The sequence below is a fragment of the Ovis canadensis genome, chromosome 23 (genome assembly GCF_042477335.2).
Source record: "Ovis canadensis isolate MfBH-ARS-UI-01 breed Bighorn chromosome 23, ARS-UI_OviCan_v2, whole genome shotgun sequence".
Classification (NCBI taxonomy): Eukaryota; Metazoa; Chordata; class Mammalia; order Artiodactyla; family Bovidae; genus Ovis; species Ovis canadensis.
The window spans coordinates 71073138-71095169 of NC_091267.1; the positions used below are offsets into that span (position 1 = coordinate 71073138).

At 45.5% G+C, this 22032-nt stretch overlaps 1 protein-coding gene across 20 annotated transcripts in view; it reads left to right on the plus strand.

Annotated features, from left to right (window-relative positions):
* NEDD4L (NEDD4 like E3 ubiquitin protein ligase) overlaps positions 1-22032 on the plus strand; it is a 371893-nt gene that overhangs the window by 325267 nt on the left and 24594 nt on the right. For all 20 annotated transcript variants that reach the window (XM_069569073.1, XM_069569089.1, XM_069569077.1 and 17 more), the window contains 6 exons: positions 2886-2944; positions 12047-12112; positions 13940-14169; positions 16043-16164; positions 17255-17325; positions 18480-18575. In XM_069569073.1, coding sequence (XP_069425174.1) covers positions 2886-2944; positions 12047-12112; positions 13940-14169; positions 16043-16164; positions 17255-17325; positions 18480-18575 — 644 coding nt within the window. The remainder of the gene's footprint in view (positions 1-2885; positions 2945-12046; positions 12113-13939; positions 14170-16042; positions 16165-17254; positions 17326-18479; positions 18576-22032) is intronic.

A 22032-nucleotide genomic window follows, 5' to 3' on the forward strand; every position in this document is an offset into this window, starting at 1 on the left:
CACGCCCACTGGTGGTGGTGGTGGTGGTGGTTTAATCAGTAAGTCGTGTCCGACGCTTGTGACCCCATAGGCTGTAGCCTGCCAGGCTCCTCTGTCCACTGGATTCTCCAGGCAAGGATACTGGAGTAGATTGCCATTCCCTTCTGCGTGGGTATCTTCCTGACCCAGGGATCGAACCCAGGTCTCCTGCATTGCAGGCAGATTCTTTACCATCTAAACCACCAGGGAAGCCGTACCAAACCCATTAATAGTATCTAAATGGACTAAGTCTCATTCTTCTACTTCATTCTTGCCCCTTGATTTGAAATATTATGGCTCAAAGACAAAAAGCAAGTTTAGGTTCAAACATTTCAGGGCCGAATGGGTAACTGGCCACCGATATTCTTATGCTGATAATTCCTAAGTGCAAAATTGACGATTATGATAACCTACAGAACCGTGTGTGGTTCTGAAAGCTTAGACTGTTTTAAAAAGGACTTTGTTTTCACCATCCACTTCATTTGGTCATTTAAAAAACCCCAAGCTCCTGCTGCATACTGGGAACTGTGTTCAGCGGTGGAGAGGGAGCCGCAGAGATGAGCAGCGCGCGGGCCCTGTCTGCCTTGGGCTCAGCCGGGCCCTGTCTGCCTTGGGCTCAGCTCTAGTAGGTGGGGAGTGCCAGGAGGTATTTAAGTGCTGCCTGAGGGGAGTGAGCCTGCTCTCCTGTCCAAGTGCTGGGCTCCAGGGTGGGAGGCAGGCTCCAAGGGAAGGACCTTGTGGAATGGGTGGCTTTTCCAGTGGATCCAAAATAATGAGGACAGTTTAGTTGGGCACACCCAACAAAGAGAGGTTTCTGGAGGGAGAAAGCGGGTGGTACCGTGATCAGAGAAGCACAGTGGCTTGCAAGCCACCGGCGTGCAACGAGCCAGGCTGACACAGAGTCAGGTTCAGCAGGAGCCTGCCAGGTGTGGGGACTTGGGTCCCTTCCGCAGCCAGACCGGAGCACCGGAGGGACTATCCAGAAGGCACTGACGTGGTCAAATTTGTTGTCTAGAAAGCCTCTTGGCAGAGCTGTAAAGGAAGTTCTGAACAGAGGTGAGGGAGCCTGAGGCCAAGGGAACCTCAGAGAAGTGCAGGCAGAGGCAAGTGCTGCACAGAGAAGCCTTTGCAGCGAGAGGTGGGAACAGCGGTGGCCACCGTGGTGAAAGGTTGCGGGGAGGACGGGGGAGGCGGCAGGCTCGGATTTGCACCAGGAATGGATCGCGATGCTGTTCACGACGAAGACAAGGTTCTGAACCGCTTTGGTGTTGGAAGATGACGGCTTCAGCTCTGGCAGAGTTGGGCTTGGGGTGTTTCCCATGGGAAATCCAGATGCAGGTGTCAAGGATGACCGCTCAGAGCTCCCATCCAGACAGATCGCGAGTTGTCGTATGCAGGTAGCAGCTCATTTATTTTCTGCTTTGATAATGGTGCCCAGTCTATATATATAGTCCAAGGCAGTTTTTACTCAGCCATATTTTCCCTTTATTTAGTTTTCATTTTTCTTGTTCTCCATCACAGTAGGAGCTCTTACTTTCTGAAAACTTCTGTTTTCAAAGTAGGGAACCCAAAAATGCCTTTTACTTCCATCAACATTCTCTAAAACATTTAAATATTTTGTGTAACTTTTCTACCGAATTGTTAGCATCTGCAGTTGCCATGTACTTTGGTAGTTGTATTTTAATACTTCACCACTGCTCTGGTTACCATACCAGGCTTCAGAAAATTCCTGGGATAGTCATTAAAACCAAATATTTTAGTTATTCTTATCGGTCCATTTACTAAGTATACCAGAAATAGAATATGCTTCTCAAACCAGTAATTTCCTTTTTTAAAAGCCAACTTAGATTTCCTAAAACTCACCCATCTCCCCTCCCCATATCTTTAATGTGAGTCCATCCCTGCGTGCCCCCCCCAACACGCACAGCAATCCATAAAGTCATTTTAATTAATATTTGCTAAGTCGCTTCAGTCATGTCCGACTCTTTGCAACCCTGTGGACCATAGTGCGCCGAGAGGCTCCTCTGTTCATGGGATTCTCCAGGTGAGAATACTGGAGTGGGTTGCCATTTCCTTCTCCAGGGGATCTTCCCCACCCAGGGATTGAACCTGGGCCTCCTGCGTTGCAGACAGCTTCTTTACCAACTGAGCCAAATGTGCTGTCACAAATCCCAAGTGATTGGGTAGCTGTTTGTTTCCACCTTTACCATTGAAACGGTGGTATGGGTGTCATTGACCAGTCTCGTTGACACAGACTCATTTGGGAGAAAGAGCCACTTCTCTCCATCTTGGCCAGAAGGGAGTCTTTTCTCTGGCATCCTCCTCTGCAGTATTTAATTCTCATTTTTCAGCTTTCCTTAGCTGTTTTGATTTTTGTGTGCATCTGAGTGAAACATGTAATGGATTATTCATTTGTTCAACACAAGATTTTTCATCAAAAGCAGTTTGCAGCACCATAAGTAAACGGAATAGTATTTGAAATGAGAAAAATATCATGTCTCCATGTTAACTTTTGGGGGACTAAGACTTTTTATGCCTTTTTAAAAATTAAATGAAAATCAAGATCAAGTTATAAATCCCTGAAAAAACAGGGGTTTATAATTGAAATTCCAGCAGACTGTTTGCCAGAAAGTGTGAATAAATGGTTGTACTTTAGTTGTGCATTTTTGATTGATTGCTTTTAACTAGACAGTATCAGAGGTGCCTCTTCTGTTCTAACCCTGAAATACTAAGCTATTTATCTTTGGGGGTCAGGATGGGGAACTGGGCAGCTTTTGGAAAATCCAGAAATAGTTCTTTCTAAAACATTTTTAACATGAAATAGATTTGAACTAATAAGCCTTTTTATTTCTTTTTAATATTTTCAGATAGCAAAATTACTCAGTGGGAAGACCCAAGACTGCAGAACCCAGCTATTACTGGTCCGGTCAGTATTCTATCTAAGCACATATTTCTTGTATATTCCTGCCTCCCTTGGTACCAAGGGCCTGACTGGTGTCCTTGAGAAATTTAACATCACTCCTGTCTCCTCCTCCCTGGAATTTCTGGGTGAGACATTGATTGCTGCATTTGCCTGTTTATAGAGCTTTAAATGTAAAGGAAGGGAACATGAGTTACTAGCGGTAACAAAACTAAGCATTCTCTTTTGTGTTTTATAAGAGGGTAGATTAAAATACAACAACCAAAATGTCCTCCCTCCCTTTTTATATGAAGCAAAATCTGGTCCTGGATTTGTAGAGTTTTGACATTTCTCGAGGCCACAGGTAGTATATGCATGCTAACAAATTTGAATTGGATTCTGAATCTCTTCCGGCTCTAAGAATCTGCAGAGGTTTGGGTGAGATTGTAGCTGAGCTCCAGAGCTAGTAAAGAATCCTTATCTCTGCTAACCCACTAATAGTCCCCTCATGTATGTTCATCAGGCAGATAGTCTGCCTGTCACTCAGCAGTTAAAAAGCACCTGGTTTCAGACACCTGGGCGGAGTCTGGAATAGGCCACAGTGGCCACAGGGCACGCACCAGTCTTTTGTCAGTGGTTACATAAGTAAAAGGGGACTTGAAATTGCAGGAACTGTGCTGGAGTCAGCAGAAGATTACAGCTGGGGAATCTTTTAAAAACTAGAGGAGCTAAAGGAAGTGAAGATTGTTATACTGAGGGCTGAGCTAAGAGACCAATAGGTATATTTCAAATACCAGTTTTGGGGACGTCACTGGTGGCCTGTTGTTTAAGGGTTAGCCTTCGGTACGGAGGGTGCAGGGTTAGCCCGTGGTTGGGGAGCTGAGATCCCATGTGGCTTCGAGACCAAACAACCAAAACATATAACAAATTCAATAAAAACTTTTTAAATGGTCCACATCAAAAAAATCTTTTTAATACTAATTTTGTGACTTTAATCTGATTCAGTTCAAATCACGTTTTGAATTCTATGCCCGTTTGAAAACTTAGATGATAATACAGGGCAAATGCACCTTGATGCCTGACTTCCCTGTAGCTACTTGTTGGATTTGTTCGGCTGCTTTGCTGCTGGTTAATGCAAAATGCCTAATAATACCTGTGTCAAAACAGACATCAGCTATTCTTCATGTAATTTAACAAACACCTGCCTTACTGCCATGGGTTCCTTTTGATATATTCGCAACCACAATAAGTCAGAGTAGTATTTTCCCTTCTCCACCATGAGAAACAAGGGAAATTCAAGAAACGATGCTGGTTTCAAGCAGTGGAGGACTTTTGAATAATTCTGAAGCTTTTTCAAGTATCTATCAATTACTGATCATCTGTCTTCATGCAGCTTTGTTAGTTCTTATTCATTACTATTGGAAATTATTTAGCATCATAAATCCAGATAGATTTACTGTGAGGGAAGATCTTTGTTTCTTTATTTTCTAATAAAAGAAGTTTGTTTACTTTTTATTATAGGTAGTGGTATCTCTCTCAGTGAGAGCATGTGTATTTAGGTAATCATCACCTTAGTGTAGATAAGTGATTTTTGTTTTAATTCAGTTCTAAATTTTTGGGAATTTCCACAATGATTTCTTTTTGTCCTTAGCTTATAAATTTTTTGTTACTGCTCTTTTTGTCTTTGAAAAGAATGAATATTCTGTCTTTACTGGGTATAGAGTTCTTTATACACCTGTTAGATCAAGTCTGTGGTGTTCAAAGTATCCATTTCCATCATGACTTTTTCCCTGGCTTTTCAAGTGTAATCGAGTCCGTTGGGTCAGAATCTCTCATGACGACTGTGGCTTTGTGAGTCACTGTGCTCACTCTGCTTCACTAGTATTTGCTTAATATATCTTTTCTGTCTCTTCTTACTTTCTGCTGGACTGATAGAGTAGTCTATTTTCTCTCATTTTCTATACTTGGAAGTTGTATTCTCTATTTCTGTTCTTTTGGTGCTCACATTAATACTTTTAACCAACATACTTGACTTAATGTCAGAATTAATCACCTGCTCTCTCTCTTCCTGGATAATATACAACTCTGGGGAACTTTCATACTGTTCTCCTAAAAAGAAATGATGCAAATGAACTTACTTATAAAACAAAAACAGACTCACAGACTTAGGGAACAAACTTATAGTTGCCCAGGGGAAGATATAGTTAGGGAGTTTGGAATGGACATATACACATTGCTGTATTTAAAATGGATAGCCAACTTGGACCTACTGTATAACATAGGGAACTCTGCTCAATGTTTTATGGCAGACTGAAAGGGAGGAGAGTTTGGGGGGGAACGGATGCTTGTATATGTATGGCTGAGTCCCTGTGCTATTCACCTGAAACTGTCAAAGCATTGTTAATCAGCTATACCTTAATATAAAATAAAAAAAATTTTAAAGTGCTGTTCTTCTCAGTCCCACTTTCCATTGTTCAAAGGAATTTTAAAACTACTTTATCTTTAAACTTGCCAAATGAAAGTGAAAGTCACTCAGTCGTGTCCGACTCTTTGCGACCCCATGGACTATACTATCCATGGAATTCTCCAGGCCAGTATACTGGAGTGGGTAGCTGTTCCCTTCTCCAGGGGATCTTCCCAACCCAGGGATCAAACCCAGGTCTCCCACATTGCAGGTGGATTCTTTACCAGCTGAGCTACCAGGGAAGTGCCAAAAACTTGCCAAATAATCATTAACATTTTCTTTTTTTTTTTAACTGTCAATGTTTGTTTAATTTACTTATATGTAATCAAATTTCTTTGCCTACCCTTGGTTCTTGCATTTACTTTTTTCCAGGTTAAGTTTTCTCCTTAATGAAGTTTAACTTCTAGTTCATGATTCTAAAACTACAGCCTATAGATCAGCAGAGTCAGAAACTTATTAGAAATGCACCTTTTGAGGTCCTAACCCAGACCTGCTGAAAATAAGCAACGTTGGTGTGGGCCCAACAGTCTATATTTTAACACCACCACCCCGCCTCCAAGGATTCTGATGCCCACCCAAGTTTGAGAACCTCTGCTCTGTCAGCAGTTTCAGTGAGAGTGTGAGAGAGAAGGGGCTTACTTACCTGTCTGTCAAATGATAGTTTAGCTGACTATAGAATTCTTGCTCAACAGTTACTTTCCTTCAGTACTTTGAAGTTGTTTTTTTCCTGTTCAGCCTCCATAACTGATGATGAGAAGTTTGTTGTCAATCTGATTGTCATTTTTTGATGAGTAAATCTGTCTTTTCTCCAGTGATTTTTAATTTTTCTCTGTCTTTAATTTCCTACAGTTTTACTATCATGAATGTAAGTGTAGGTTTCTTTTTATTTGTTCTACTTTGGGTTTATCATGATTCTTCCTCTTGGGGGTTGCATCTTTCCTTTATCTGGGAAAGTTCCCCACAGTTACTCCTTTGCACATTGTATCTTTTCCATTTTTATTATCTGTATCAGTAACTCATACTAGGTATTTGATTCAATTTCATATTCTGTCTTATTTCTGCGCTTGTCTATCTTCTGTCTGTCTTATTGCCATATTGCGGGCTCAGCTCTCCCAGTTAATCACCTTTTTATCGTCATCTCTCTCAGTTCATTGTGTCTATTATTTCAGTGACTGGCCTCAATTGCTCAAAGTTCTCTTTGATGTTTTAAAATTTGCTTGGCCTTTTTAGTTACTATTATTCTGTCCTGTTCTTTGCTTTTATTTATTTTTCTATGCATACTTGCAGCGTTTAAATCATTCTTAGAATACTGATTTCATAGCCTCTTTTATAGTTACTGTTATCGCTGGTCTTAGTGGTATTAACTCTCCTGCTGGTCATGTCTGTCAACTCTCCTCAGTGGTAGGTGATTGTCTAGTTCAATGTATAATTTTTTGTTTTTAAGTGCATATGTACTCATTTTTTTAATCTTATGGGTCTTTCATATGTCCTGAACTGTACTTACTGTTTAGTTTATATTTATACACCCTTAGTTACTATAACTGTGGGCCTCATACTCACTCCAGTGTATAGGCTTGGAGTCTGAGTTTATTAGAGGTCTGAGTTTGTTTATTATTTTTCTCCCAGTTATGATCCTGGACAGAAGGTAAGCTTCCTTGCAACTTCCCCAGGCCTGTGGGTAGAATTTTCTTGTATGCTTCTCAGATGAGGGTCTTCTGCAGGGATCTGTGTTCTGATCCCCTGGGTCATACAGACTGTAGGCCATGTTCCGTGTCCCCACATGAGGGTTAAAAACTCAAGCCCAAGCGCCGAGGCTGGGTCCAAACCCCAGTTCTCTAATTTTGAGTCTTTCTGCCTATCTGGTACCTACGGTTTCTCTCTTTTTCCCAAGTTTTAAAAATGTCTACATACTGGGCGAGAGGGGACCCTTCTGTGACATTACTGTGATTCAGTATGCTCTTGGTGTTCCAACGTCACCATTAAAGGCCCTGGAAACGTGAAGTGCTGTTCATACTTGCTTCTCTTAGGAACAGTGTCTCATGCTTGTGTAACGCTTTGTACCTGTTCAAGAGCTTTATATAACCAACTGCTTTGAAACTCACAGCAGTCCCCTCAGGATGGTAGGGAAGAAGTTGTGACTCCCAGTTTTTCAGAAGCTCCTTGTGTGGCTGAAAGTTAAAGTCTGTGTCAGAATCCAGGCCGGAGCCTCAGCTCTCCTGGCCCTACCAATGTCTCTATGACAGGCCCGGGCCCTTCTCTGCCAGGAGCTCCAGTGTTCATAGTGGACAATGATGGCAGGCAAATACTGAGGACCCACTTACACAGTGTCAGACTTTCATTTTCTTCAAAAAAGAAAGCTTATTTAATAGAGGGAAGCTTTAATCAACAGACACCTTCATTTTTTAAATAGGTTTATTTAAAAGTTATGTTGTGGATAAGAAAATAAGATGCCAGAGTTTCACGAGAGAATAAATAATTTGGCCTGTCCGATACAAGAAATGTAATTCTCTTCAGAGGCTGCAGTTAATGGATGTCTTTATCCTGGTACGTTGTTGGAATCTTTTTAGGAGAAGGATATAAGAAGCCGTTATAAGAACGACCCCTAGAGAGAAAATATGCGTGTTAGAGGAGGAGGAAGATTTCTTAGCTTTCATGCATCATCTCCTCAGAGGAAGAAGGGCCAGAAATATCTCAGCACTGATTTCCACCCACAGCTAGTCAGCAGCTAGCAGATTATAAGCCAGACAGGGGCGGAGTACCATGGGCTGGGGCAACACTTTGAAATACATTCCTTGGGAAACTTGTCGTTTAAGACTGTCGGACTTGCATACACAGTGATGAATGTTCAAGCCTTTTTTCAGTGTTTTCAGATGAGGAAACAAAAAATAATTACTAGGAATGACATATCTGGGGAAATGGAAGAGCCTTAAAATTTGACTAGTCGAGTCCATCCACTTCACTGAGCAAGCATTCGAGAGTAGAGCGGCCATGTGACAAAGCTAGCTGGCAGGGAGTCTGTCCTACAAATCCGGGCTTCTGAAGCTGGCCTGAAACCATAAAAGGAAGTCTTTTTTTTTTTTCCAGCTTAGTTTTCTTCTATCACATTAACCATACCTGAGAGCCCCAGACGAAAACCTCTCCTTTTCGACACCTTACTTGCTTTGAGACCTCACTGCTCCTGTCACGGTTTGCTCCCTCCTGTCGCTTGCGTTTCTACTCGGCTCTCTTTCCCAGAGCCGCCTTTCCCAACCGTCTCATAAAAGAGGGATTCTGTCATTTTCCTGCCTTGCGTTTACTTAGGTATTCATTTAGTTTTTATTGCCCATTGCTCACAGTAGCTTCTAAAAAAGCTACAGAGCAAAAAGCATGATGATGTCTCTGTTCGCTTATGTCAGACCATTGTATCCGTTTCCTTATGTTGGTGGCTGTCCAGATGGTAATAAAATCTCTACCTTTTCTGGAATCAAAACTCATACATTATTTCATCAGACTGAACACCGTCCAAAATAAATATGGTATATAGTCAAGTCTGATGTTCAGTGGAGAAGCAAAGACTGGCTTGAAAACTGAAAATGAGGGACAAACCGTAGGCGGTATAGATTGTCTTTTTTTTTTTAATTGAAGTATGGTCAATCTGCAGTATTACGCCAGTCTCCACCATGCAGCAGTGACTCAGCCATACGCACACTGAGTGTATGTATAAATATGTATATATAGTTACATATATAAACTATGTATGATTTATACCAGGATATTGAATATAGTTCCCGTACTTGTTGTCTGTCATTTCTAGGCGTAACAGTTTGCATCTCCCCACCCCGACCTCCAGTCCATCTCTCTGCCTCTCCCCCTCAGTAGCCAGTTGTCTTCAAAATGCTCTTAAAGACACATAAATGTAGTGTCTTTTGCTCTTGAATCACAAGGCAGGATACTGACATGATCGTGGTTTTCTGTGACGGCAGCTACTTACTTTTGTTTTGGCCTAGTTATTGTCTGTGAGGTCATGTCTTTAGGCAGTACTAAGGAAAGAATCTCTTGCTCTTCATTTTCGCTCTTTCTGGCCAGGAATAAGCGTGGCCAAGGCATAAGGTTTGGAGTCTGGAAACCCTCTGCAAAAGATCGGTATATTTCATTAATGCAGCCCAAAATGATACCAGCAGAAGTATTCTTGCCCGGACTCACACTCTGCTCCAGAAAGCAAGGAGTTGTTCTGAGTGTAAGGCTGTCCAATTTTGTCTGTGTGTGTGTAAAAGCCAATTTTTCTGCTTCAGAAAAAGAATTGTAAGCCTTTTCAACAGCTTGAAGTCAGGGCTCTCAGATACTGTAAGCTATGTGACAACATAACAAATAGTGAATATTTGAATGACGATATAAAAATGTTACTGCTGTACCTGAAGAGATCCCAGAATGAATAACGTTAGCTCCGTTACCGAGCTTACTTCTGTGTATCATCCCTCTGCTCCATAGACACAGCCTTCCAGATTTAAAGAGATCCTTGCCCGCAACCACTAAATAATGAGCTCCTAAAGTGAGGATGTTTCCAGCACGCTGTCTACTCAGTTTTTTATTCCTTGACAAGAGAATCAATTCACTTGCCTTTCTGCTGTTAACTTTTTCTCCCCAAAATTGTTAAAGCACAGTTAGTCTTTTCTGAATGACAGTGCAGCTCATTTTGAGTTCTGTGTTAAAATATATGGTAGCCAATAACATATCTAAACTACAATCCATAAAAAGATTACAATGCACCTTGATGCACATTCAGACAAAAGTCACATGGAACGTCTATTTAGTTCATGTATAATATCTCTCGGACTTAGGGTTGCTCCTCCCAGCCACCGCCTCTGACCTTGGGCATGGGTTAGGGTTAGGATAATCATGATGGTGTGATCACTCACCTAGAGCCAGACATCCTGGAATGTGAAGTCAAGTGGGCCTTAGAAAGCATCACTATGAACAAAGCTAGTGGAGGTGATGGAATTCCAGTTGAGCTATTTCAAATCCTAAAAGATGATGCTGTGAAAGTGCTGCACTCAATATGCCAGCAAATTTGAAAAACTCAGCAGTAGCCACAGGACTGGAAAAGGTCAGTTTTCATTCCAATCCCAAAGAAAGGCAATGCCAAAGAATGCTCAAACTACTGCGCAATTGCACTCATCTCACACGCTAGTAAAGTAATGCTCAAAATTCTCCAATCCAGGCTTCAGCAATACGTGAACCGTGAACTTCCTGATGTTCAAGCTGGTTTTAGAAAAGGCAGAGGAACCAGAAATCAAATTGCCAACATCCGCTGGATCATGGAAAAAGAAAGAGAGTTCCAGAAAAACATCCTATTTCTGCTTTATTGACTATGCCAAAGCCTTTGACTGTGTGGATCATAATAAACTGTGGAAAATTCTGAAAGAGATGGGAATACCAAACCACCTGACCTGCCTCTTGAAAAACCTATATGCAGGTCAGGAAACAACAGTTAGAACGGGACATGGAACAACAGACTGGTTCCAAATAGAAAAAGGAGTACGTCAAGGCTGTATATTGTCACCCTACTTATTTAACTTCTATGCAGAGTACATCATGAGAAACACTGGGCTGGAAGAAGCACAAGCTGGAATCAAGATTGCCGGGAGAAATATCAATAACCTCAGATATGCAGATGACACCACCCTTATGGCAGAAAGTGAAGAGGAACTAAAGAGCCTCCTGATGAAAGTGAAAGAGGAGAGTGAAAAAGTCGGCTTAAAGCTCAACATTCAGAAAACGAAGATCATGGCATCTGGTCCCATCACTTCATGGGAAATAGATGGGGAAACAGTGGAAACAGTGTCAGACTATTTTTTTGGGCTCCAAAATCACTGCAGTTGGTGATTGCAGCCATGAAATTAAAAGACACTCCTTGGAAGGAAGTTATGACCAACCTAGATACCATATTCAAAAGCAGAGACATTACTTTGCCCACAAAGGTCCATCTAGTCAAGGCTATGGTTTTTCCAGTGGTCATGTATGGCTGTGAGAGTCAGACTGTGAAGAAAGCTGAGCGCCGAAGAATTGATGCTTTTGAACTGTGGTGTTGGAGAAGACTCTTGAGAGTCCCTTGGACTGCAAGGAGATCCAACCAGACCATCCTAAAGGAAATCAGTCCTGGGTTTTCTTTGGAAGGAATGATACTAAAGCTGAAACTCCAGTACTTTGGCCACCTCATGCAAAGAGTTGACTCATTGGAAAAGACCTTGATGCTTGGAGGGATTGGGGGCAGGAGGAGAAGGGGACGACAGAGGATGAGATGGCTGGATGACATCACCGACTCGATGGACATGAGTTTGAGTGAACTCTGGGAGTTGATGATGGACAGGGAGGCCTGGCGTGCTGTGATTCATGGGGTCGCAAAGAGTCAGACATGACTGAGTGAACTGAACTGATAATATCTCTAAGTGATTTCTTGAACATCCGTATTGTTTTCAGGGATGAAAGCCTCATTCAGTACTGAATAATCTTAATCATTTCTAGAACTTCCCATATGGTGTGTAGACATTATGTAAATTTCAATGATTATATGAAGAGTGACAATTTTAAGGTTCATGATTCATGAAATTTTCTGAATGTTGGCTTCATGTACATAAAATTTCAACTGTATTGTTCATATTGTCTATATTTATACATTTATCTTCCAGGCTGTTCCTTACTCCAGAGAATTTAAGCAGAAATATGACTACTTTAGAAAGAAATTAAAGAAACCTGTGAGTACATGTCTTCCAAAAATGTTGCCTTAGTCATTTGTAAGTTACCAAAATTACTTCAGTGAGAACTTGTTTCTTACTTTTATGTCTGAACCAAAAATGCTACTTTCCTTTTTTCACTGCACTTTAATCCACCTGGATCTCTGATGTGAATTTTCTTTTTAACAGAAATGGTAAGTGAATATTAACTTAGTATTATTGGGTTGGCCAAAAAGTTCCTTTGGGTGTTTCTGTATCATCTTTCAGAAAAATATTTTGGCCAACTCAAAACATTAAATCACCTGAAGGTAATTTCTTATGTAATACATAAAAAGATAGAAATGATTTTATGAGATATATAATAATTCAGGACCAAGTGAAAAAATTTGGAGAAGCCTGTGCAGTTGCTTATGGTTACCCTAATTAATAAAACCTTGGTCCTAATTATAAAAACGTTCAAGTCTGTCCCTTTAAATTCCAATATGTACAACATAAATATAATTTATAATATTCTGGCATATTAAGACCAAATGTCATTTTCAGAGTAAAAATTCTCACTGGGAAACCCATTAAGATTCTGGCAAAACCAAGAAATCTTGTAAGGCTTTTTGCAGGCAGTGTTTTAAATTACAGTATTATATTTTCTACCGACACATCTGCCCAGATCCTTTAACGCTGCGTCTTCGGTCTCACTTTGGTCTCGCCTGTCTGGTGAGGGTTTTCCCAGTCTTCTCCTCAGTTTGTGCCTTCACCCTTTCTGGGGTGTTTTTGCACAGGTCACTGTTGACTGGCTTCCGCTCACTGGGAAAAGGCGTGTGTCTCCCACAGCTCAGATCTCCCCATCTGCCTGTGCTTCCTGCCCGCCTCCCCCAGCCCACTCCACTCTCTCAGTTATGCCTTCTCCCCACCTCTGTTGTGGGTGAGACACTGGGGATGCAGAGATGCCTGGAAGCCAGCCTCCGCCTCGGGGAGCTCCCACTAAGGGTTTTGTTCTCTTGTCCATCACCCCGAATCAAGGAGCTCCTGGGTAACTCCATTTCAGGATGACTGAGATTTGAACCTGTGAACTCCCGTGTTTCTTTGTGAGTCGCCTGCGTTTCTTCTGAGGATAAGTGATGACTCTGAGGGTCCCACCCGTCTCACTCTGTAGCACTTATACTCTACGGTGCCTTCTGCCTGGAAACTGACTCTGCAAATCCATCGTCATAACAGAGCCAACCCTGGGCCTGTTTCGCCAGGAAGCAGTTATTCACAACTTCAGTCAAGTGCCTTTTAATTTTCACATTTATCGTTAAACAGCTGTGGCCTTTGGTCTGATCATCAGAGTCTGCCCACCCCCGCCCTGGCAATAGGATTAGCTTCTGAGTGTCATGGACCCACGCCTGCAGCCGGAGCCCCGCCAGGGCTCAGAGGTGTCCCAGCCTGGCTGGGTGGGGACTGTCTATGGGGTTAATCGTCTGGACTGAAGTCCCTTTCTTTGACTGAAACAATATAGAGAGCTGACCGTGTTTCACTTGTCAGCGGGTGGATAAGGGCCCCTCGGTTGCTCATAAAAGCAGGCCAGGATGATTTGTCTCTACTCAGCGTAGTTTCTTCCGCAGTACGTGTTGCTGACTCAGTGGATGACAGCTGCTCGTGGGTGCTGTGTGTCTCCTCCTGACGTAGCAAGGCTTTCTGTCTGTGAAGAAAAATCTAGAAAGGGCAGAGCCCCAGCTGGAGCCATTCCACACTGATTGTTTATTCGAAGGCTGCCATCATTCTGCTCTTTGTTGTTTTCTGTTAGGAAGTCAGGTGTATATTTACTCTCTGACCGTGTGTCGTTTTTTTTGTTTTTTGTTTTTTCTTTAGGCGGATATTCCAAATAGGTTTGAAATGAAACTTCACAGAAATAACATATTTGAAGAATCCTATAGGAGAATCATGTCTGTGAAAAGACCAGATGTCCTGAAAGCTAGGCTGTGGATTGAGTTTGAATCAGAGAAAGGTCTGGACTACGGGGGCGTGGCCAGAGAGTGGTTCTTCCTACTGTCCAAGGAGATGTTCAACCCTTACTACGGCCTCTTCGAGTACTCTGCGACGTAAGTATCTGGAGTGCATTCAGAATATGTCCCCCACTGAGACAGGTTTATTCCTCATGAGTAAATGAGAGAGGTGAGATGATGAGAGAGGGGGCTTCCCTGGTAGCTCAGCTGGTAAAGGATCCGCCTGCAGTGCAGGAGAACCTGGTTTGATTCCTGGGTCAGGAAAATCCCCTGGAGATGGAATAGGCTACCCACTCCAGTATTTTGGGGCTTCCCTGGTGGCTCAGACAGTAAAGAATCTGCCTGCAATGCGGGAGACCTGGGTTCAGTCCCTGGGTTGGGAAGATCCCTTGCAAGAGGGCATGGCAACCCACTCCAGTATTCTTGCCTGGAGAATCCTCATGAACAGAGGAGCCTGGTGGGCTACCGTTCATGGGGTTGTGAAGAGTCAGATATAACTGAGCAGCAAAGCACAATGAGAGAGTAAGCCGCTCACTCGTTTGAGGTGAATTAACACTGCTGACCTCAGCCCCTCCCACCCTCCTCCCTGGACGTCTAGAACAGAATCTGACTCCACACGGTGAAATAAAGTACACTGTGAACACCTAAAAATAATTCTTCCCTTGTCTGTTGGGTTCATGTAACTGAAATCGAAAATGTGTTGGGTACTTATCGTAAGGAAAAGCACTTTGCATTTGTTATGTTAATTCAGGGGAATTTGTCACTGTCAGAATTCAGAAGGTCATTGTCTCATGAACAGGAATAGTTTCTGACATTATACTACTTAAAGGGAAATTGAGGCCCCGTCCTTTAGGATCCAGAGGACTGTCCTGAGCCTGAGCGGCGAGGCCCTGCCTTCCCCTTGCATTAGGTTTTCACCACTGCAGGGCGTGAAGACTGAGGCTCTCTCCGGAATCAAGCCGTGGCTGCGTACAAGGCCACCCGTCTCGTCCTCCAGGCTGTGGCTTCTCCAAAGCCTCAGGCCGGGCCCAGTCCCTCAGTAGGAGAGTCGTCAACCTTGAGAAGCAGCCTGTGCTCTCTGGGGCCCAGACTTCTCCCACATCTTCCCCCTGGTGCCAGCCTCCTGAGGGCTGTTTGGAAAGAGCAGCCTCGGTATTCTTCTCAGTGCTCTGACAAGAATTTCCCATTTTGTAAAAGTTATAAAAGCCATGAAAAAGGAGAGGATCAGAGGCCACACCCACACCTCACCCACATCCCAAAGTGGCCTCCAGAGGAGTCTGGCCGCAGAGCCTGTGAAAACCACCGACCCTCTTCCTTACTTAAGCACTCATATAACTGGGAGTCCCTGTCTAGCCCCTGTGGTCTGTGGTGTTTCTCAGCTTCCAAAGGTACTTGGCCAAACTGTATGAAACTGACATATTTGTCAGTCAGTGCAGTCAGATATCCGCAGCTCCTTAGGTTTACCTTAACAGGGCATGCGCACCAGCTCCAGTAGGTCTCTGTCCTTGGTCATGGAGAGAGGCTAGCCACTAAGTAAACCCTGTTCTCTAGCGTTTACACCTTGTCTGTCAGGTACAGGATGTGACAGGTACACTATGAAAGCCTGTTGACAGGCAGAAACAAACTTCAGAGGCTTGCATTTCTTTTGCTGTTGTTCTGTGGCTGAGTCGTGTCCAACTCCTTGCAACCTCATGGACAGGCTCCCCTGTCCTTCACCATCTCCCGGAGTTTGCTCAAATTCATGTCCGTTGAGTCGGTGATGCTGTCTTAATGTCTCATCCTCTGTCACTCCCTTCTCCTCTTGGCTTCAGTCTTTCCTGTCATCAGAGTCTTTTCCATTCAGTTGGCTCTTTGCATCAGGTGGCCAAAGTATTGGAGCATCGGTCCTTCCAGTGACTATTCAGGTTTGATTTCCTTTAGGACCGATTGATTTGATTACATTTCTTTTTTCTCTCTCCCTCCCCAAAAGGGACAACTACACACTTCAGATCAATCCCAATTCAGGCCTCTGTAATGAAGATCATTTGTCCTATTTCACTTTCATTGGAAGAGTTGCTGGGCTGGCAGTATTTCACGGGAAACTTCTAGATGGTAAGTTATTTTTAAAAGTGTTGGAGGTAATAAGACAGTGTTCTCTGTGGTCCATCATGAGGTGTCTTACTCACATTATAGATTTTAAGCAGAAGAGCCTCACTGGTTCTCTGTAAATCAGTGGATTCTTTTCTTAATGTTTTGCCCATAATGAAGGTGCTTCCTAAGACCTTGACTGCCCTTGGAGGCAGAGCAGACACACAGCATGTCGGTGTCGGCCCACTAGCCCCTCTGGCGCCTCACCTTCTTCCCTCCCCAGACACCGGCGGGGTTTAAGCCTCGTCTTAGGGCTACACTGAGCCCAAGGGGGCAGGAGCTGCTGCCGGGGGTGGGTGCCTGGGGAGACCTGGGGTGGGCTGAGGATGGAGGTTGAAGGTGGAGGAGGGTAACCAAGGCTCCCACGTCCTGTTGAGAGGCGTGCGGCACAGGCCGGCCTGGCACAGGTGTCGGGGAGCCCCTGCGGGACCATGGTGGGTGTTCCTCACCGCCGTCGCCCTGCTCAGGCCTCCGACCCAGGAAGGCCGCACAGCCTCCTCCACGGTCTCCCGCGCTCCCTTCTCACCCCGTCCTCCTCTCCGCACCTCGGCCCCAGCGATGACACTGACATGCAGACAGGATTCCCTCGTCATGTCGGTGACCCCTGGCCCCTGGGCAGGAGCCCAGACTCTGCAGCGCCTCGTGGGAGCGCTGTGTCCCCTGCCTGGTCCCTCCCTGGCCTGCCGGCCGGGGCCCCCTATGCCGCTGTCCCGGCGAGCCCCCGCCTTGTCCCCCGCTGGGAGTGCCTTTCTCGCCTGTGCGCACGCCCCATTTGCACTGCAGGTTCCTGCCTGTGCTTGAAGCTCATAGGTCGTCTCGCAGCAGCCTTTCCGGCCTCTGCTCTCCGCTGGGCCGTCCCTGACAGCGTGACTGCCCTGCTCCCCCATCCGCTCCCCACCCCTGTGCACACCAGGCCTGTGTCTGGCTGCAGAGAGCCCTCGATTGTTCTACCCTGGTCTCTCATTCACGTGAAAGCGGGTTAGTTTTTAGTTCGTGCCCTGAGGTGCAGCATCATCAAAGATGTGAAACTAACCCAGTTTTCCCCACGTTTTAGGTTTCTTCATTCGACCGTTTTATAAAATGATGCTGGGAAAGCAGATAACTCTGAATGACATGGAATCTGTGGTGAGTAAACGCGGGTTACTCCAGTGGACTTCGTGGGCCGCTTGCACTTTATAGAAAGGGAGATGAGGCCTTGTGGTAGTCACAGCGATTTTTACGGGCACCTTCATTCAGTATGAGCACCAGGGAATGTTTAGTTGTTCAAGAGGCTAATTGATGTCTGTAACTTTTTAAATAAGCAAAGAAGAATGAAAAATTAGACAGTAATTGCTGACTTTTGATTTGGGTTTTCATGTTGCATTTAACTTACTCATTTTTAATCTAGGCTGACCCTTTCAAAGTTGAAAGGATTTTCTGTAAAAGCAAAATCCAATGCTCTTTTCCCAGTATCCTTTGCTTCTGTTTTTCTCTTACCTGCGACCCCACTGTTCACCTCCTCGGGGGTGGGAGCCAGGGGGAGTGTTTACCTGGGGCCCTCAGGAAGCATCTTCTTCCCTCAGCCTTGCCGCTACACTGCCTGCTCGTGTTGTGGAGTTGGGTCCGTGAGCCGTGTGCTCGTGGCTCACAGCGCATCCTCTGGGTGTGGAAGGAGGGCTTTTCTGTGGGCCCGTAGCTCTGCGTATCCACCTTACCCGTCTCAAGCTTCTCTTCAGCTCTCACCTTTAGCTTAAGCTTTATGCTTTTGTTACTGTGCAATGAGGAAGCTAGAGTACAGAAGCTTCTCTTCAAGTCTAAATTAATTTTATCTCCCACAGGGATAGTAGGCGCCCACATTCTCTTTTTCCTTCTTGGAGCCCAGGCTCTGGGGCCTGTGCTCCGAATTTTGCTCACAGTGACTTGCAGAGAGTGATAAAAGCCCAGGAAGCAGCACAGCTTGAAGCCACGGGTGTTTAATTAGGCCGTTCTCTGTCCTTCCTACTCCCCTCTGATATTTTCACTCTTAAGAGACGGGGGAGTGTGCTGAGCTCTACAGGCGCAGTTGTATGATTTCCTGACTGCCTTGCGGAGCAGGCCAGTTCCCTTCTCAGAGGATGGGATCCAACTACAACCCTCAGCAGGGGAGAGTAGAGTGGGGCAGAGCTGGAAACATGCTATCAGTAACTAATGCATTTCTTGAGATTCTGAATGGAATTACAGTGGAAGGACATAGTCATTTAAAGAAGTCAAACGAGTGTGTGTTTTGAAAAACTATTTTAATTTTTGTGTCAATTTTATAGGATAGCGAATATTACAACTCTCTGAAATGGATCTTAGAAAATGACCCAACTGAACTGGACCTCATGTTCTGCATCGATGAAGAGAACTTCGGGCAGGTATGTGTTGTAGGCGGCCACCCGCACTCGCCCTTGACTTTCAGAGTCTTTGTTTCTGCACAGGCTGTACCACAATTTTGCTGGACAATTAAAAACGACTGCCAGGAGCTTTAGGTGTTCATTATCATTTCACTGTATCATCAACACCTTATCATCATGCCAGGAAGCTAATCCCAATTACAACTGCCTCTCTTCCTGCAAAAGAGAAGTCACTCAGTCGTGCCCAACTCTTTCCAACACCATGGACTGTAGCCCACCAGGCTCCTCTGTCCATGAGATTCTCCAGGCAAGAATGCTGGAGTGAGTTGCCACACCCTCCTCCAGGGGATTTTCCCAACCCAGGGATCGAACCCCGGTCTCCCGCATTGTAGGCAGGTGCTTTACTGTCAGAACCACCAGGGAAGCCACAGAATTGCTCTTCCTGCAAAGTCAGAGAAATTCTAAGGCCTCTGGGGCATGAAGGAGTACCTACTTCTCATCTAAAGTAGATCTGAATGTGAATGTTGGTACCCTGGTTTTAGAATTTAGATTCAGTGTCAATGTTTGCTTAGTGATGTAAATATGTGACCAGGAATGGGTGATGTCTGGGGGACCTTGACTTTGTTCCCTCTGCTTTGATAGCTCCCTTGTCATGATGAAATTTGTCTTTGGGGGCTCAGCAGGCTCAGGGTTTTCTAACCTTCTTGCTTGGCACCTGTACTGTCCTTGTGGTTCACTTAAGTTCATGTCCGACTCTTTGCGACCCCATGGACTGCAGCACACCAGGCTTCCCTGTCCATCACCAACTCCCGGAGCTCGCTCAAACTCATGTCCATCAAGTTGTTGATGCCATCCAACCATCTCATCCTCTGTCGTCCCCTTCTCCTCCTGCCCTCAATCTTTCCCAGCATCAGGGTCTTTTTAAATGAGTCAGTCCTTCGCATCAGGTGGCCAAAGCTTTGGAGTTTCAGCTTCAGCATCAGTCCTTCCAATGAACATTCAGGACTGATTTCCTTTAGGATGGACTAGTTGGATCTCCTTGTAGTCCAAGAAACTCTGAAGAGTCTTCTCCAATACCACAGTTCAAAAGCACCAATTCTTCGGCTTTCTGCCTTCATGGTCCAACTGTCATATCCATACAGGACTACTGAAAAAACCATAGCTCAGGCTATGTTAACTGTAAAGATTAATTTCAAAGATAAAAATTGCCTGCTTGGAATTCTCTTCATCACCCTAAAGTTGTCTAGGGGATGTGTTACCTTTGATTCATTTGTCCCCTATGATAACACTGCTTGCAGGGGCAGAGAGTGTCTTAAGATGTTATCCAGCCCCGGCTCCTGTCCTTTCACAAAAGCCCAGAGAGAGTTGCATCTCCCAGACCAGACCTCATGGCCTTGACGTTCATGAGATGATGGAGCCCATTTTAAGGGCTGACTATGGAAGATGATGTTGGTCTGTTCTTTATTGCGTCAGAGATTACTGAAAGTGTCCTCCACTGCCCTAAAAGTGTGTTCACATCTCTCTTTATTCACGATGCTGGGCTCAGTTTTATAAGTGAGGTGGGGAAATCAGGTCCCTGCCCTCTTGGGATCATAGTCTTAGAAAAAAGAAGCTGATGCCGCTGGATACAAAGGAGTTTCGGACAAAGGGGCGGGGGAGGGGGCAAAAACTATTCAGGATAAGATGATCGCATAGATACCAGGATTATTGTTACATATGCTTGAGCCAAGAGCAGTCCCTAGTGTGAGTCTGGGAGTGGGCGGGACTCGGGGAGTCTGTTTTCTTTCCTTCTTGGTTGGCAGAGTTGAGGCTCATAAAATTTCAAACGCCAGGGATGAGAGGGACCCTGTGATAAATGTGAGCGATCAGTGAATTCCTTTAAAAACCTCGTTTACCCTCCCGTCCTTTTTCTGCTGCATGTTGTGCTTCGTGACCAAAAACCCTCAGACAGTGGACGCCACCTGTCCTTGTGGGAGTCTTGTGGGGAACGGGGAAGGGAACCTTTTCTGCACACCTGCCCCCGCTAAGGTGTCCCATCCAGATTAGCAGTAGCCCCCCAAGGACTAAATGTAAATGGGTTCCTGCCCTTAATCTGCTTCCTTCTTCTGCTTCTCCCCCTTCCCTTGAGCCCCTCCAGGTCACCCCTCCTCTCCCCCATCACCCCGCCCCATTCACCCCTCACCCTCTCTAGAGCCCCTACCCTTCCCTTCTTCAGCCCGCCCCCTCCCCCATCACTCCTCCCCCCTTCACCCTTCCAGCTCTTCCAAGTCCTGCTGCTTCAGCCCTACAACATGGATGCTCCTCTGCCTGCTTCTTTTCTCCTCCTGACCCCAGCACTTACCCACCGTGTGGTTCGGGTTCCACCCATCTCTGCACTGCTCACCCCCGAGTCTGTTATCTCCAGTCCACACCCCTCCTCTCGTGTCCAGATTCCCCCTGGTCTCCTGAACCCCTCCTCCCTCCAGAAAGACCCACAGGTCCCCAGACTGAACTAAAGCCACTTCCTCCTCCCAGCCCCGCCCCCTGCCTCAGTCTGATCAGTGGCCCCCACCCCCTCCACCTCAGCCTCTTCCCTCTTTTCCTTCCACGTCCCGCCCACCACGTGCAGCTGGTCACCGCATCCTCATCGCTCCCCTCGTCCACACCTCCCCTCGCTCAGGCCCCTGGCCCCCACGCTGCTGCCTCTCCAGTCCTCTCCCTGATGCCCCCATGCATGTGCTCCGGATGTGGTAGCTGTGGGAAGCACACCTAGGTCCGGGGCCGTTCTGCTCAGCATTTCCTCCGCTGCCGTCCCATGCCCTTCAGTGTGAGCCGCAGCCTTCCCTGCACGGCACGCCGCAGCCTTCCCTGCACGGCACACTGCTACCTTCCCTCCTGACACCTCCTTCCTCCCACCTTCACAGCCGTGGGCACCTGCTGTCCTGCCCCACAAGACGCCCCGTGCCCTCCCCACACTGACCTCCAGCCACCTCTGACCAGCTGCACCCCCTGAGCCCTCGAGGTTCCTGGGTTTCTCCAGGGCCCAGCATGTAGCGATGCCTACTGCATGCTTAGTGAGCAAAGGACTGAATCGTACTCATCTCATTTTTTTAATGTTGCAAGTAATGGAAGCTCCAAATGTGAGAAAACAAAATGTAATTGGAATTGTGGTGGCTTTTTATTAAGCTGGACCTTTTTTTTAAGGGTCTTGACTGCCAATTTTCAAAGGATAACACATGGCTCGGAGAAGGCAATGACAACCCACTCCAGTACTCTTGCCTGGAAAATCCCATAGAGAGAGGAGCCTGGTGGGCTGCAGTCCATGGGGTCACCAAGAATCAGACACGACAGAGCGACTTCACTTTCACGCATTGGAGAAGGAAATGGCAACCCACTCCAGTGTTAGTGCCTTGAGAGTCCTAGGGACGGGGGAGCCTGGTGGGCTGCCGTCTATGGGATCACACAGGGTCGAACACGACTGAGCAACTTAGCAGCAGTA